General features: G+C 39.9%; 1 protein-coding gene across 4 annotated transcripts; it reads right to left on the bottom strand.

Annotated features, from left to right (window-relative positions):
* Positions 1–3,210: 3,210 nt before the first annotated feature.
* LOC130737968 (pentatricopeptide repeat-containing protein At4g13650) lies at positions 3,211–17,167 on the bottom strand. 4 transcript variants are annotated; one of them, XM_057589843.1, is made up of 5 exons: positions 16,994–17,163; positions 13,724–16,919; positions 13,604–13,641; positions 13,340–13,510; positions 3,211–3,502 (listed from the first exon to the last, which is right to left on the bottom strand). In XM_057589843.1, exons 1-2 carry the CDS (start codon positions 17,138–17,140, stop codon positions 13,824–13,826), a joined length of 3,243 nt encoding a protein of 1,080 aa, XP_057445826.1. In that variant the 5' UTR covers positions 17,141–17,163; the 3' UTR covers positions 3,211–3,502; positions 13,340–13,510; positions 13,604–13,641; positions 13,724–13,823. The 4 variants fall into 4 exon arrangements, with proteins under 4 accessions (XP_057445826.1, XP_057445825.1, XP_057445827.1 ...); XM_057589842.1 differs by lacking the exon at positions 13,604–13,641 and adding an exon at positions 4,887–4,999; XM_057589844.1 differs by lacking the exon at positions 13,604–13,641 and having other exon boundaries at positions 17,067–17,167.
* Between the last annotated feature and the right edge of the window lie 795 nt (positions 17,168–17,962).

Genomic DNA, 17,962 nt, shown 5'->3' with positions numbered 1-17,962 from the left:
AAACTAATAACGATCTTGTCGGTATCAGTCAGGGAGTCCTCTGGCTGGTCGATGATGCCATTTGGCTCCTCCGTCCAATAAAAGGGAAAGCGGGCAATCCCGTCCCTCAGTGTCATGATCTCGGGGTACTCATGAGTCATCCCGACTTTAAAGTACCTCCGGGAAAAGTTAGATTTGGTGTTGAACTTGAAGGGGTTGAGGCGTTTGCGGCCAGGCCTGGCTTTCACGGATACCCAACCGCGTGATTGCAAGGACTTTGCGTCCACATCATAGAAATAGAAAAAGTGGGTAGACGACGGCTCGCACTGGATGGCGTCTTAGAGGATCTCAAAACACCTCATGAATGCCCAGGCGTTGGGGTGCAGTTGGCAAGGGGCGGTGCCAATGTCACTCAAAACCGAGTAGTGAAAGGGTGAGAAGGGGAGCTTTATCTCCAGATCGGTGAACAAGTACTGATAAACTAGAAAAAGTGAAAGTTGCGATGATCGTCGCTCTAACGATGCTGCCACGGGCGATCATCGTCCTTACAACCACCAAAAACCAGGATGTTGTCCAAGGGAATCTCAGGGCAAAAACCCCCGATATTCGAAGAAAGATTCAAAACGGAGTCGTGAGTTTCGTAATCGGAGGTTTGGTCAGTGGCTTCCGGAGGATGGACGGCCTTGGCGGAAGGTGGAAGGGTTGCAAAGGTTTTGAGCCGGAAGGCCCTAACCTCCGACGACTCAAGGGGAATCCTGCCGGGAGGAGAGGGTTTGACAGGCGCCACGGGCGTTGTCTCGCATCGTGGGGGGGAAGCCGGAGTGGCATGGCGAGAAGAGTTCCTAGTTTGGCGCTTGGTTGACATGGCGAAAAGTAGAAAGGGGGTGGGGTTTGGAAGCAAGATGTAAGAGTTGGAGAGGGGGACTCACCAGGGAAAGAGGTGAACAAGGGGTAGTCGTAGGGGTGGAATGCAACGGAGTCGGAACGACGATTCGCTGGAGGTTTTTGGGGGGAGATTAGGGACGAGAAGAGTGGAGGTTTCGAAAGGGGTAAATGGTGGAGAAATAGGATTTTATAGGAAGAGGGTGACTGTTGGCACAAGACGCGTGTAGGTCTTGCATGGTTGATGGATTGAGTGCGAATGGTGGGGAATCATGCTTCATGATGACAGAGGAAGATGATTACCTTTGGAAGACGTGATTCTTGGAAGAAAGCAAGCGGTGTGTTTTGAGGGTAGTTATTGCGCATGATTGGTTTGAATGTCATGACCCTTTATTAGGCATAGATGATAGATAAACGTGTTCCTGAAATATGAAAATTTTAGTATACAATTTATGCCATTAGAATTGTTATCGTACAAAACATGACAGACAGTATGATCAAATGTTTGAACATAACAGAAGATTTCTGAATCAGATTAAAAGGTTCACGCCTTGGTGAATCTCACTTGCGAAAATCTTCAAGTCCTCCCTTTATACTTTAATTGCTTCTAGGGTTTGTTGAGAGTCGTTGGAGCGTGTAGAGCACAAGTTCTAGCCGCTAGATCAAACAGTCCTCTCGTCAGGTGCATTAAATGCATTGTCTCCTTTGACTGAGACTTGTTGCTTCAAAATGCATTTTGTCAGCTGGTAAGTAGCACTTGATCTTTGTTCCATCACTTTAGAGAGAGGAAGATGAAACTCGATTGTGACAACGTTGTACTTGTTTCTTTGGTCCGAGTGCTTTAGAGTGAGTACCACGTGATCATTTTGCACTTAACATTCCCTCCAAAAACGTCAGAGAAATTTTCAATTTGAACATGGCGAATCATTCTCTAGACAACACTTTCATTTGTCAGCTTGAGATAGACGATGGATGTATTCTATAAGTGTAGTTTTCTCTTGGGCAGACGGTCTAGTAGAAACGACTGTTGTTCTCTTGTGTAGATTGTCTTGCGGCTTTGACTTATCTTCTCTTGTGTAGACTGTCTTGTAACTTTGTTTTGCATATATCTTTAGACAGTAGAAGGTGTGAAGCATAAGTGATATTTCCTGAAATATAATTCACATGAAATTTTTAACCGTTACACTTATATCCTTAAAACTGTTATCATTCAAAATATGATAAAAGATATAGATAGCGTTTGAACTTAACAATCTCCCCTCTCTTTGATGATGACAACTTGAAAGAGAAAACAGGGATATAACAATTTTGAAAAGAAAAAAAAAAGAATACTCCCCCTAAGTTTTCTACTTATATGCTCCCCTTATCGTTTGCACATAGAGAAAAACATCTTTTTCTAAAGGGGGTTAAGAAATTTCATAATCACTTATTCTCCCCTTTAAATAGCCTTTAAAAACTTTCATTTTGACTTTCAAAGCATTTTACTACAAAGGATTTTTCTTTACTTTTGCTTTCATTAAAACTTTTTCTCATAAAAACTTTTCTGATGCACTGCTTTTCTCCTACTCTCCCCCTTTGTCATTGTCAAAAAAGCAACGCACACTCCTAACGGTAAGATGTAGTAAACGATAAAGCATGACATGACAAATAGTGGAACTAAACAAAGAAGCATTAAAGCATAGATAGTCAAGACATGGCGAAACTCCAAATTGATAGATACGAATCAAAATAAAAATGCGAGCAAGAAAAATTAAATAGTTCAGGGAATAGAGAGTTGAGATGATGAGGCTTTTATCCAATCTTATCAACGATCCGGAACAATGCTTCCTTAATGATTGAGAGATCCTCCTCAACATTGGCCTGGTGCTCTTGAAAGGTTTGAGCATGCTGAGATGTAGGATCAGTAGTCGGTGGTGCACCAACAGCATCATCCTGAGCATCTTCATCGTCTTCAAAAAATTCGTGAATTTTTATCAGCACTTCACCAACCAAAGTGGGGTTAGCAAAATTCAACATCAAAAACTACAATTCAGGTGAGAAAATGGGAAGGTGTTAAATAAAGAGACGATAAGCTGAAACAGGTGTTACATAAATACTATTACTCATGAAAAAATTACATAAGCTTAATCGCTTGAAGTCTCCAATAATCCATCAACTCTCTAAAGTGTCTCTGCAATGTCTTAAGGATGATTTTTCAGCCAGTGCGCATGATCTTATCCGGCTAAAGTGATCTCTCTTAATCAAGCACATATAATGCCTCCAAACATCATTTATAATAGCAATTACAACCTTCTTCCCTTTGTCTGGAATGTCATATTTGAGATGCAAAGGATTAAAGAGACACAAAAATTAATAATCAAGATTTCTTATTAAGTAACCGAACATATACAAAACTAAATAACTTTACATTAACAAAATTCCATATCTATGTTTTTCTAGTATAGATTTCCAATTTGTGTAAGAGGAAACAAATCTGCACTTCTTGTTAGTGTTCCCAAAATACTGCCAAGTTCAAGAACAATCTTGATTTGGTCCAATAGGTTCTCCTTCCTTATTCAAGATGACTTCCTCTCCATCATCAACTGATCGTGGTAAACTCTTCTACATTTTGTCTTTCCCCGTTTTCTTTTTTGTGTTGCCCCTAATTAACATGATAAACCATAACACAAATGAGTCAAATTTGAAAACAACAGCGATGTTACCTTTGGTTGTACAATCATTACTTTAAAGCTTATATTTCTAATGAAAAGATCACATTGAGAAAAACAAACAACTTCAAGATTAACCGCAAAGAAGTAATCACTTAAGTGCAGAAAAACTGAAAAGAAGAATATTATGCATTTGCAAGACCTTGAGTTCACATTCTTTACTCACCACATTTTTTGCTTGAAAGTACCTAAAGCTGATCATTTGTAAATTGATATTCAGTGTTATAATTTCTAAATGGAAGGTCAGATAAGAATATATGAATATAAAAATGGTTTAAATACTCTGGAGGTCCCTAGAATTGTTCTCCGTAAGAAAATAAGTCCCCGGAAATTTTTTTCCCGATTCCGAATCCCTGGAATTTTTTTTTTTTAATCAGAATAAATCCTTACTCGTGTTTCCAGCTTATGTGGCTTAATTTTTGCTGAGTCAAATATTCCACGTGGCTTTTATATATTTTTCAAATACACATGGATTAAAAAAATAAAATTAAACATTTAAATTTAAAATTAAAATCTTATTAACCTAATTAACCCTAAATCTAAGGGTTTAATTTAAATTTAAATGTTTAATTTTAAATTTTAAATCTAATTAGGGATTTAGGTTAATTAGATTAAGGGTTTAATTTTAAATTTAAATGTTTAATTTTAAATTTAAATGTTTAATTTTAGTTTTTTAATCCATGTGTATTTAAAAAAAATTCTAAAAGTCACGTGGAATCAATGACTCAGTAAAAATTGAGCCACCTAAGCTGGTAACACGAGTAGGGACCTATTCTGATTAAAAAAAATTCCAGGGATCCGGAATCGGAAAAAAAATTCCAAGGACTTATTTTCGTACGGGGAACAATTTAAGGGACCTCCAGAGTATTTAAGCCTATAAAAATAACTGCAATTAGAAGAACATATGAACCGAGGTTACAAAGCATGGGGAAATGTTACTGATCTAAGTGGGTCAGTATAAGCCAACCCCAAAGCTAAAAACAACCGAGGGGAAAATATAAATAACCCCAAAAATAAAATAAACCGGAATTACCATTAATGGCCACATATAAATCTACTAATATATAGTAGAATTGAAAAGAAATAAAAAAAAGTGACACGATACAATGCCATGGTTTAGGGAAGAAGTTTCATGGTCCTAAATGTGTCATTGAGCATGAAGAAAGGTGACAGAAAATGGACAGTTGCAAGGTAAGCATTCAAATTATTTAACTAATTCCACTTCATTACAAAAGAAAAAAAGTGCAAGGGAATGAGAAGAAGTAAAAAAGAAAAAAATAAACACTTATTAAATAGAGTTCTAGAGTCAACATATACCTAAAATTAATTACACCATGCAACTCTATCTTGGAAGCCGCCGAACCAAATATTAATGCAGCAGTACCAAGTATCAAATATAATTCAAGTGGCAGCAGCAAATGCCTTTCCAACTATAAAATTGAAAGAAAAAAAAAAAAAACTGTTGAGAGAACATGGGTTGCATCCCCAACCTTTATTCCCCCACATAATTGGAATGAGAAGCACAACGAAGTCCAAATAAGTCATAAATCAATATCTAATGAAAAGAAAAAAACCATCTAAATTTGATGCAAAACCATGTAAGTAGAATAAATTGGGGTTATTCCCTAAATTCAATGTCCCAAAATGGCAGGACATCAATGCACGTGTCTTCATAGTTATAGTTTGTAAAAACTAAAGTTCACAAAGCTATACATATCAACACGCAACTTCACCAAGTGATAGTTTTAGAACAATAGTGTTCTAGACATAGATAAGACTAAGACTAGAGACCTTCATACGAAACCCTAGCAGACATAGGAAGGAGAAAATAGAAAACCTCATGTAATAATAAACGGATCCCTTTTACAATGAATGACCTCCCCTTTTATAGTGGGGTAGTCCAAAACCCTAATGCTAGCCTAGCTGCGTTCTAGGGCTTCATAAATACTCGGCCCAAGAGTCCTAACAAGAGAAAGCTCTAAGTCTGATACATATGGGCATGGCCTATCCTAGCTAAAGATATAACTAGTCGCCCTAAGGAGGCATCGCCAAGCTCTAACTCTGGGCGGGTCCTATCATGGGTAGGTCCCGCCTAGTCCACAAGCCCACTTGACACCGCGCCCAAAGCATGAGGGCAAAGTATTTCTTAATTGTCTCAAGTCTCAATGAACACATGTCACCTCTAATGACTTATTATGGAGATAACCCTTCGACTGGCAATCACGACCAATACCCCAGGGTGTCCCCCAACAACTAGCATTCCAGGAAAAACCGCTCTAATCGAGACTTTAATAATGGAGCTCGCTCTCTATAACGCATATAGGTCACTAACATGACATAATAAACACATAACCCGTTGCAAGGGGCGACTAATAAGGGCAACTAATAAACGTAAGTGCCAACAATGGTGCAATAAACATACAACCCGCCGGAAGGAGCAACTAATAAACATAAGTGTCAACAATGGCGTAATGAACATACAACTCGCCGAAAGGGGGGACTAATAAACATAAGTGATGTCGAACCGTCCACGCTTAAAGAGGTCATCCGCCGGATGATGAAATCGTGTCTGATTAGTGCAACTTAGAGGGTTTTCAGATGCAGATTAGTGCACTGACGTGCAGGTCTGCGATGAGCATCGTCCTCTAATAAAGAAGGGTCTATGAAATAAGGAATAAGAAGAAGGCAATTGTTTAGCCTAATTCTTTTATATTTTGTTATCAATGTAATAAGGACTAGCTTAGTATCTAGTCTGTTAGAGTTGACAGTTAGGATCCTATCCTATAAATAGAAGGACAAGGCAGTTTGTTAGGTAGTTAGAGATTCAGTTAGTTTGTTGGAGATTCTGGACTTCTCGAAGTTCCAGTAGGATTAGGGTTCATAGTTTCCCAGTGTAGTTCCCAATTCTTGTATCCTATAGCTATTGATTCTAACTGTGAGGATCTTCCTTCTGTTTCAGTTCAATTGAATAAACGAATTCACCTACTCGGTTCTTGATTCCATCAATTTGGTATCAGAGCTCCATCCAGGAGTTGTGGTATCGATTCGTCTATGGTTGTGAGCATAATGGAGACTCGAGTAGAAGATCTCGAGAGGTTTATCGAGGTGATGGGTCGCAATCGTGAAGAGGAACGCAGGCATCGTGAGGAAGATCGACGAATTCGTGAGGAAGATCGCAGGAGCAAGCGATTGAGAAGGATCGATTGAAGAGAGGTTTCGTATCCTGGAAACCTTCATGGAAACGGTGGCAAGTCGTGTCGAGGGAGAGCGCGACGCCAATGGCGGGGGCGCTGGAACTCAAGGTGAGTGCAACGCCAGCGTTGGCGGCGGCGCGGGAAGAAGCGGAGAACGCAACGCTGAGGGAAGCAGCGGAGCTAGAAGGTTGGGAGAGACCGTTGAGCACCAACGCGATTCTGGCCAGGGTGAGGGAAACCTTCACATGGAGCGTTGGAGGAAACTGGATATACCAGTTGTATTTTCGTTTGAAGGGAGCCAATGAAGAAGAGAAGGTCCAAGCGATTATGGTAGCTCTTGATGGAAAAGCTTTAAGCTGGTGCCAATGGTGGGAGACATGTAACCAAACTACTACATGGGACAGCTTCAAGGAAGCCATGTTAGAACGCTTCCAACTCGCAATAGCTTCAAGTCCTTTTGCAGCATTACTAAGCTTGAAACAGGAAGGAAGTGTGGAAGAACTTGTGGACCAGTTTGAAAGGTTTGCGGGCATGCTCAAAGGAATAGAGGAAGATCATTTCATGGATATATTTGTGAATGGATTGAAAGAGAAGATTGCAGCAAAGATCAAGCTCTATGAGCCCAAGACCTTGACTGTTATGGTCAAGAAGGCTCTAATGGTGGAACAAAAGAATTTAGCAGTAAGCAAAGCTGGAGTTAGCACTGGGAGTAGGAATGCACTCTCTGCACTCTCTTTTAGATCCTCATACAGAGGGAACAACTTCTCAAGGGACTGCCCAATCTTCGGGTGGAAGTGTGACTGAGAAATCAACAGCCAGGCCAGGAAGAGTGGGAGGGTTCAGAAGATTGACTGCGGAAGAGATGAAAGAAAAATTAAGAAAAGGAGAATGATTTAGATGTGAGAAGTTTGGGCCAAACCATGTGTGCAAGAACAAACACCTTAGAGTGATGCTTTTAGAAGAAGATGAAGGGCAGGAGGAAAATGGAAATGAAGAAGAACTATTGGAGGATTTGGAAGAAGTTGTACAACTCAAGCAACTTTCTCTCTACAGCATTGAAGGATTCACTGCAAGGAGATCACTCAAAGTGTGGGGGCAATTGAAGGAAGAAAGGATCATTGTCTTAATAGATTGTGTGGCAACTCACAATTTCATTTCCAATGAATTGGCAAAATCTCTGGCTTTGGAAGTTTCACCAACACCATCTTATACAGTAGAGGTGGGAGATGGCCATAAAGTGAGTTGCAGAGGGGTTTGCAAAAACATTATTCTGCAGATTCAAGGACAGCAGATTACACAAGATTTCTTGGGTGAGATTAAAGCCAATTTTGAAGAATTAACATTGAAATTCAAAGTGGGAAACACACAAGTTTTCATCAAAGGTGAACTAGAGCTGACTAAGAAGAAAGCTTCCATGAACACCATGGTGAAGGAGAAGGTTTTGTGGTTAAGTGTAGAATGTTGGAAAAGGAGGTAGCACCCATAGCTAAAATTCCAGAGATATTGCAGAGGGTTTTAGCTGATTTTCCCACCTTGTTTAAGAATCCAACAGGGCTGCCCCCTCAAAGAAGACATGACCAAGCAAATCATTTGAAGGAGGGGGCTGTCATTCCCAATATAAGACCATACAGGTACCCTCATTACCAAAAAAATGAGATAGAGAAATTGGTAGCTGAGATGTTGAATGCAGGTATAATCAGACCTAGTATTAGCCCCTATTCTAGTCCAGTAATATTAGTGAGGAAAAAGGATGGAAGCTGGTGTTTTTGTGTAGATTACAGGGCCTTAAATAAGGTTATTATCCCCAATAAATTCCTAATTCCTTTCATTGATGAGCTGCTAGATGAAATAGGACCTGCCAGCATAGTTTCCAGGATTGATCTTCAGTCAGGCTATCACCAGATCATGATGAGGGAAGAAGACATGGAAAAGACTGCATTCCGGACTCATGAAGGGCACTATGAGTTTTGGTGATGCCTTTTGGTCTCACCAATGCCTCATCAACATTTCAGTCCTTAATGAATGAGGTCTTAAGGCATGTGCTCAGAAAACATGCTTTAGTTTTCTTTGATGACATCTTGATCTACAGCTCAAGTTTAGAAGACCATGTTCTTCATCTCACTCAAGTTCTCCAATTGATGGAGCAACATGACTTGAAGATTAATGGGAACAAAAGTGTTTGGCCAGCAACAAATTGAGTATTTGGGGCATGTCATCACTGCTGGAGCAGTTGCAGCTGATCCCAAAAAACTGGATGCCATGTGGTTGTGGCCAGTCCCAAAAGATTTAAAAGGTTTAAGGGGATTTTTAGGCCTGACTGGGTATTACAGGAGGTTTGTCAAGGATTATGGCAAAATAGCCAGGCCTTTGACTCAATTACTGAAGAAAGACAGTTTCAAGTGGGGACCAGAACCTCAACATGCTTTTGAAACTCTCAACCAGGCTCTCACAGCCCTCCCTACATTAGCTATTCCATATTTTTCCAAGCTTTTTGTATTGGAAACAGATGCATCTAGTACTGGACTGGGTGCTGTGCTTACTCAAGAGTGCAAACCACTTGCATTCTGGAGTGCTACTTTGTCAGATCGAAGTCAAGCCAAGTTTGTCTATGAGAGGGAATTAATGGCAGTAGTTAAAGCTGTTCAGAGATGGCGGCATTATCTGATGGGGAGGCAATTGTTATCAGGACAGATCAAAAGAGCCTAAAATTCTTGACTGAGCAGAGGGTTTTGGGGGAGGAACAATTCAGATGGATCTCTAAACTTTCTGGGTATGATTTTAAGATCCCATACAAGCCAGGCAAAGACAATTCAGCAGCAGATGCATTGTCTAGAGAAAGTTCTTATTGTGCACTTTCTGTCCTCAGGGTTAATGATTATGAGGAATGGCAAACTGAATTACTTCAAGACCCAAAATTGCAAGCCATTACTCAGGATTTGCCAGTCAATCCTGATTCTCACAAAGGGTATACCCTCAAGGACCATAAATTGTTTTACAAAGGAAAGTTGGTCTTGTCTAAACAATCCTATAGGATTCCTCTCCTATGTAAGGAATTCCATGCTTCTCTAATTGGGGGACATTCCATGCATTGAGGTTGATTTGAGATGTCTTACAGGGTCCAGACCTAAGAGATGGGTTACCTGCCGGCCCTAGGCAGAGTTTTGGTATAATAGTAACTACAATAGGTCTACTCGCATGTCACCTTTTCAGGCTCTCTATGGTCAAGAACCCCCCTTATTGCTCAAAGGGACAATCATTCCTTTTAAGATTGCTGAGGTCAATGCTCTTACAAGTAGCAGGGATGACTTGTTAGCTGATCTTCGAGCTAACTTGCTGAAGCCCTAGATTTTATGGACCATACCAGGTTCTTGAGAGGATTGGGGTAGTAGCTTATAAATTGGATCTTCCTGTTCAGAGTAAGGTGCACCCAGTCTTCCATGTTTCTCTTCTCAAGAAGGTTGTGGGGACAGATTTTCAGTCCCAGCCTTTGCCTGAAGCTTTGACTGAAGATCATGAGTTGCTGGTTTCCCCTGAGGCTGTGTTGGGCATTAGGGAGGATAAATTGGGGGATATTGAGGTCCTGGTTCAGTGGCAGACCCTACCTTCTTGTGAGAACAGCTGGGAGTCTACAGCTCGCATTCATGAGGCATTTCCTACTTTTCCCCTTGAAGACAAGGTGAAGCTTTTAGGGGGGTATTGATGAGCATCGTCCTCTAATAAAGAAGGTCTATGAAAGAAGGAATAAGAAGAAGGCAGCTGTTTAGCCTAATTCTGTTATATTATGTTATCAATGTAATAAGGACTAGCTTAGAATCTAGTCTGTTAGAGTTGGCAGTTAGGATCCGGTCCTATAAATAGAGGGCAGTTTGTTAGGTAGTTAGAGATTTAATTAGTTTGTTGGAGATTGTAGACTCTCGAAGTTCCAGTGGGATTAGGGTTCATAGTTTCCCAGTGTAGTTCCCAATTCTTGTATCCTAGAGCCATTGATTCTCACTGTGAGGATCTTGGTTCTGTTTCAGTTCAATTGAATGAACCAATTCACCTTCTCTGTTCTTGATTCCATCAGTCAGTTTCAGCAGCAACTCAATTTCTTGGCCCCAATTATGTTTCTTGGTGATCCAAGAAGCAACATGTTGTGGCTAGAAGTAGCACTGAGGCTGAATAAAGAAGCATGGCTCATCTTTCTATTGAAATACTGATAGGATGAACAGTGCTCGTGAACAGCATCAGTAGCAGTTAGATTGCAGTATAAAGTTATTATTTAATTATTTGTTGGGGTAGTTATTGGGTTAGATATTATTAGTTATTTACATCAGTTTATGTTAGTTATGTTCTATCAAAACTGGCTAGGGGTGGTTATTAAATTTCTGGTTAAAAATAGGAGTTGTGGCTGTTAGTTTAGACATTCAGAAGTTGTGTGTTTTAGGAGAGGGACTAGACTCTCGAATTCCAGAATTACTAGGTGAGGGCTGGATCTCGAACACCAGTGTTGTATAATTATTCTATAATTAATTCTGTTCCTATCAATTTGGTATCAAAGCACCAACCAGGTGCTGTGGTGCAATTGAATCGTGAAGAAATGAAGCAGGGGACAGCAAGCAACAAGAGGGAAGGTAAGGTGATTCCAACCTTTGATGGTAAAGAGGCTTACTGGTGGTTGATCAAAGTGGAGCAGCATTGTGAGGCCATGGAAATGGCTGAAGAGAAGAAGTTCCCAGAGGCTGAGATGGCTTTGATAGTTGATGCTTTCATCTGGTGGCATTTCTGGAAAAGAAGCAACCAGAATGCAAATTGGTGGGATTTTGTGAAGGCATTACTGAAGAAATTCCAACCAGAAATGGATCCTGACATACCAGTATATGTTCAAGATTCTGGAGAGCAAGAAAGCCCAAGGAAAAATGAAGTCTTGGAGAATGCAAGAGAAGGCCATCAAGTAGAATCAAAAGCAGAGATGACAGAGACCACAGTAGAGGCGGAGAAATCCTTAACCTTTGAGATGCAAAGACCCAATCTTGAAGCAGAGGTCGTAAGAAGAGGTGATGGGGTAAGTCTTGGACCCCGGTGGAGAAAGCATCGAAAGATCCATCAACAACCGAAGACGATGAAGAGACACAAGTATCTGAATAAAGAAGGGGGAGCCAAGACAGAGGAATGGTATGTGAGTCAAATGTCTTTCAAGGATCAAGCATCTTCCACCACAGGCGTTGAACAGACTGCAACACTTTGCATCTACAGGGATGATCTTGTTGAAAGAGGGAAAGCCAGGAACAAAATGGGCTGCATTAAGTGGTTTGACCAACTTCAAACAGTGGGATCCAGGAGGAGGTACTTTTCAGAGTCAAACTCCAGAAGTGCTGATTAAAACTGCAGAACATTTGGAGCAGCCAACCTACATTAAAGGAGCATTGCCAACTTCCCACCTTGAGGACAAGGTGGATCTTTTAGGGCGGGGTATTGATAGGATGAACAGTGCTCGTGAACAGTAGCAGTTAGATTGCAGTTAGAAAGTTATTATTTAATTGTTTGTTGGGGTAGTTATTGGGTTAGTTATTATTAGTTATTTACATCAGTTTATGTTAGCTATGTTCTATCAAAACTGCCTAGGGGTGGTTATTAAATTTCTGGTTATAAATAGGAGTTGTGGCTGTTAGTTTAGACATTCAAAAATTCAGAAGTTGTGTGTTTTAGGAGAGGACTGGACTCTCGAATTCCAGAATTACTAGGAGAGGGCTGGCTCTCGAACACCAGTGTTGTATAATTATTCTATAATTAATTCTGTTCCTATCAAATACTGTGGGTTCAGTAAGTATTGAAGGAGCTTCATATTTCTACTTCTCCTCTAGTCCTCTCCTGTGATAATTTATCTACTGTGTCTCCAGCACACAATCCGGTGTTACATGCACGAACCAAACATGTTGAGCTTAATGTCTTCTTTATTAGGGAGAAGGTTCTCAGCCACCAATTGCAAGTTAACCATCTTCCAGCTGATCTTCAGATAGATGATGCTCTCATCAAGCCGCGGTTCACTGAATTAAGGAACAACCTAACTGTGGGTGATGCTTCCACAACAAAACACAATTCAGCTTGAGGGGGGAATAATAGAGTATAACTCTATATTGTATTCAGCTAGATAAGTTGTTAGTTCTGGTAGTTACCAGACTAGCTAGTCTATATAACTCTCATGAATGTAATCATTCACAGTAACTGAATCATAATAACAGAAACAGAATTTTGTTACATTCTCTCTCATTCTCTCAACTACCTCACTCTCTCTACTTCTCAGTGTATATATTAGCTCATTTTGTGCTTAAATTAAAATAACCTGCAGTCAAAACAGGAAATGACAATAATGCAGAATATGCCAGGGCAGTGCTGTGCAGTGAAAGAAGTTAATTAATTTATTTGTTGTCATAAAACAATTCACATGAAATCAACTTTTCCTGGTCTACCATTAGCACCGATTTGACTTGGAAGTATCAAAGGAGAAGTATATGGAAGTCTTACAGTTTCAGACCAGGGAATTTAAAAGCAGACGATTTAAGCAGAATCTACTACTACAATAATGGACAGCTATACCTCCAAACCAGCAAAGTCCTCCATTTTGAGTATAGATAATGATCCATGAAAGAGACAGAAAATCAGTATTCTGGGGAAAACCAAACATCGCCAATAACTTGAGCATGATGTATGTGTCAAAAATAATGCATGCAGAGGAATCCATGAAATTCTTCAGCTATTATTGTTCACCTGAAAAGGATAATACAGAAACATGGACTCATGATACTTTCTGCACAATGTTAAATTTTCAATATTAGAGAACCTACTAAATCACTCAAGAACCTGATTCAGAAGAAGAAAAGGTAGACCATACTAACCACCTACAAAACCAGTATTGCATAAGCAACATCAAGTGAACCCTAGCGAAAAATCTATCCAATTACTTCAGGTTAGAGTTCTTACCACAGACATGGGTGACCAATAAAACCCAATCTGCAAGCTGCAATGCTCGCTCGCCATCCACACCCCACACAAGCCTAGAGGGATTCATTCCTTCACCATCTTACCAATAATCTTTACAAGAACAACCACCAACTGTGAAATGATGAAAGCGGTATGAATCTCTCACTATGATCACTCGATCTGATATCTTAGAGACATGCTTAATCCAGTTGTGGCAATCCCCACAAACACGAAGATTTTTAAAAACATGGACAGGAGTGGAGCTAGGCAAACTAAGCAAACCAAAAGCAATTGCAAGTTTCTCACTGTGAATAATTTCTTTTGGATCCTTTTTACGCCGCTCTACATCATTCCAAAGGCTATTGCACTGGGGAACATAACCATTTTCAGCTGCCCGAACATTCAGCTCTCCGAGATAGTCATATATCATATCTGCATGGGGGTGATTCTGATCACCAGCGAAAAATGCATGAACAGAATTATCAACCTCAATCCAGCTACGACCAGGCTCTTTCTTAACACCTCTATCTTTCATAATTTTCCTTGTCCGATCCCTACAACCCCATCTCCTAGTAACTGCATACATATTTGAAAGCAGAACATAGGTTGCTGAATCTTTGGGTTCCAGTTCCAAAAGATGACTAGCAGCAAACTCTCCAATGTCCATATTCTTATGAACAGTACAAGCACTTAAAAGGGTCCTCCATACCATTGCATCTGGTTGAATTGGCATCTCCTTAACGAATTTCCTTGCACGGCTTAAAAGACCAGACCGTCCTAGAAGATCCACAACACATGCATAATGTTCAGGTTTCGGTACCAAACAGTGAACTTCACTCATTGATTGAAAGTAGCTAATTCCCTCATCCACCAAACCCACATGGCTACATGCTGATAAAACTCCCACAAAGGTAACATGGTTTGACAATACACCAAGACGTTTCATATCTTCAAAAAGGTTTAGTGCTTCAAATCCACAACCATGTTGGGAATAACCAGTAATCATGGCATTCCACGAAACCTCATTTTTATCTGGCATTTCAAAGAAGTGTCGCTCGGCATCATCAATTAAACCACATTTAGCATATAGCGTTATCAAAGCATTAGAAACCTCAGTTTCTAAATCATAACCAGTTTTTTTAATCATGGCATGAATTTGCTTGCCTAGTTTAACATTAGTAACATTAGCAGCAGCACTAACTGCGGAACCAAATGTGAATGAATTGATTACCAGTCCAGCTCTACACATTTGAGCAAATAGATTCAGTGCTTCCTCACAATGTCCACTTTGTGCAAAACCAGATATCAATGAGTTCCATGATACATTATCTTTAGCAAATATTTTATCAAAAGAAAAGTATGCTTCTCGTAGTTTTCCACACCTAGCATAAAGACTAACAAGTGCATTACCAATTGAAAGATCATCTGAATAACCACCGACACATGACTGAGCGTGAATCTGCCGTCCTTGATCAAGTGCTTGGATACCTGCACATGCACTTATAGCACTTGCAAATCCTATATTATCAGATTGTATCCCTTGATCTTGCATTTCTTTAAAGAGTTTAAGAGCTTCAAGGAACTTATCCTGTTTTGCATACCCAGCAATCATGGCTGTCCACGAAACAACATCATTCTCTTTATGTCTTCTAAGGATTTCTAGTGCAGTATCTAGCTTTCCATGTTTTGCATACATGTCAATCAGCACACTAGAGACATACATATTGAACTGAAAGCCAGTTTTAACAACTTGAGTATGAATCTGTTCTCCTAGATCAAGAGCTCCGAAAGAAGTGCAAGTTCTCAAAATACTAGGATAGGTAAATTGATTAGGTAAAATTCCATCTATCTGCATCTGAGCAAATATTTTAAATGATTCATTAAGATTGTCCAACTGGCCATAAGCCACGAGCATCATATTCCAGAGGACCACATTTTCAGTTTCTGATTCAAGGAAAAAATCACGGGCAGTTTTTATATCTGAGCATTTCACATAGAGATCAAGCAGTGAACCTTCCAGGATTTTGTCTGATGACATTCCTGCCTTTAATGCATATGAGTGTAATTGTTTTCCTATTAGAGGAACCCCAGCGGATGCACATCCGCTCAAAAGACATGCAACTGTTACACAGTCAGGCTTCAAGCAATCAAGATGCATTTTCTTATACAGCTCGAAAGCTCTGTCGCTGTATCCTTGTTGAGCGAGACCAGAAATAAGTGAGTTATATGAAACTCTATCCCTCTGTGACATTGCATTAAAAACTTGCTCTGCAGCTATAAAGTTCCCAGAACGGCAATAAAATGTCACTAGGGCATTGCAAACATATGTTTCGGATGAGAATCCCTGCTTCTGAACAAGGCCATGGAGCTGCTCTCCAAGCTCAAAAAATTCTACATTTTTACAGGCACTCAGAACACTTGAAAAAATATAAGGGGTTGGACAGACTCCAGATGCGTGCATCTGGCAAAACAGAAGAACTGCTTCTTCTTCACACCCACTTTGCCCTAAACCAGATATCATAGCTACCCAAGAAACACTATCCCTCTCCTGTAAATAGTCAAATACCTTCTTAGAAGAGTTGGAAAAGCCATTTTTAAAATAGAGATCAATCAGAGGATTACATATCCACGGACTACTTTCAAAACCATGAGTTATAGTCCTGGCATGGATTTGCTCCACATAGTGGAAAGGAATAGCATTACCACTACAACCCCTCAAAACCCCTGCAAAAGTTTTCTCATCAGGTTTCACATTCTCTTTCATCATTCGCCAAAACAAACCCACAACGTGACCAGTCAATTTCTCTGCAACAAACCTAAGCAGAATCTTATTCCAACAAGACAAAGGTCTAACAGCCATATCATCGAAAACCTTGACTGCACCATCCAAATCACCAAATGAAATGTACAAATCCATAAGACGATCACACAAATCCACTTCTGTACAAAAACCCATCTTCAGAATCTTCCCATGAAGCTTCGAACCATCAGAAAACGATCCAGATTTCAGACACCCCTCTAACAACCACAAATAGGTCTGGGAATTGGCACGAACCCCACGTTCTTCCATGAGATGCAAGAAAGCAATTTCACTTCCATCCCCTCCGCTCTCCCTCTCCGGAACTTCATCGTAGCCGTGAGCATAGTTTAAAGCAGCGTTGCTGAAAGCAGCAAATATCAAGTTTCCACTGAGTAACTGCATAGAGAAAAACAAAACTTTCAGCACGAGAACCATGAAGATGGAACGAGTAACTTGTGATTTAGCATTACCTTGTGACTTTTAGAAATAGGTTTCAGGAATTTTTGGTGTTTGAATTTGCAATTTCGTGGGAAAGAGTTGAACCTGGGACATAGGAAGAAGAAGCCACGAAGAGAGAGGGGCGAAGCCGATGGCGGCATGGGTGCCTGAGTTAGCATCTAAAATGAGCAACAGCGGACCGTACAACTGTTTTTTTCTTTCTTCATACTCCCTCACTCTGTTCCTATTTATAAGTTCATTTTACCCAATTTTCTTAAATTAAGAAAAGTAGTTACAAGCAATAAATTTGTAAAAGAATTTATTCACTTTCCTAGATTACCCTTATTTAATTTCTTATAAATTTATCTCTCCAAGTTATTATTTCAAAATCTCATTGTCTCTTTCATATTAAATATGAGGATAGTTTTGGGAAAAAATAATTAATGCTTCATTGATATTGTAAATGGACTTATATTTAGGAACAAGAAAAACACCAAAATTTGCCTTATAATAAAGAACAGAGGGAGTAACATTTTTTGAACTATCTTTCTTGATAACTTTACGCAAACAAGATGATTGCGAGGTGTTATGCTTAATTACATTTTGATCGATTATCTATACTCAGTAGTCAGTATACTAAGTACCATAAATAGCATGGTGCGCATTCTAGTATTAATGATTGGATTGGACGGGACCTGCCCTTTATAGGACTCGTATAGACTACAGAGTTAGAGTTTGGTGTGACTATAGGACGTCTAGGTGGGGCCTCCTTAGGGCGACCAACTCTTCGGGGCGAGGATTTATGAGTTCTATGAGCCCAATTCGGCTAGCATTAAGGTTATGGATCACTCCACTATAAAAGGGGAGGTCACTCATTGTAAATGAAATCTTTCATTATTACATGATATTATTTCTCCTTTTTTATGTTTGCTAGGGTTTGGTATAAAGGTTTCTATTAAATGTCTTGCCTAGATCTAGAACATTGGCGCCGTCTCTGGCTC

This window comes from Lotus japonicus, chromosome 2, assembly GCF_012489685.1.
Source record: "Lotus japonicus ecotype B-129 chromosome 2, LjGifu_v1.2".
NCBI classification, from domain to species: domain Eukaryota; kingdom Viridiplantae; phylum Streptophyta; class Magnoliopsida; order Fabales; family Fabaceae; genus Lotus; species Lotus japonicus.
This window is presented reverse-complemented; position numbering and strand designations above follow the sequence as displayed.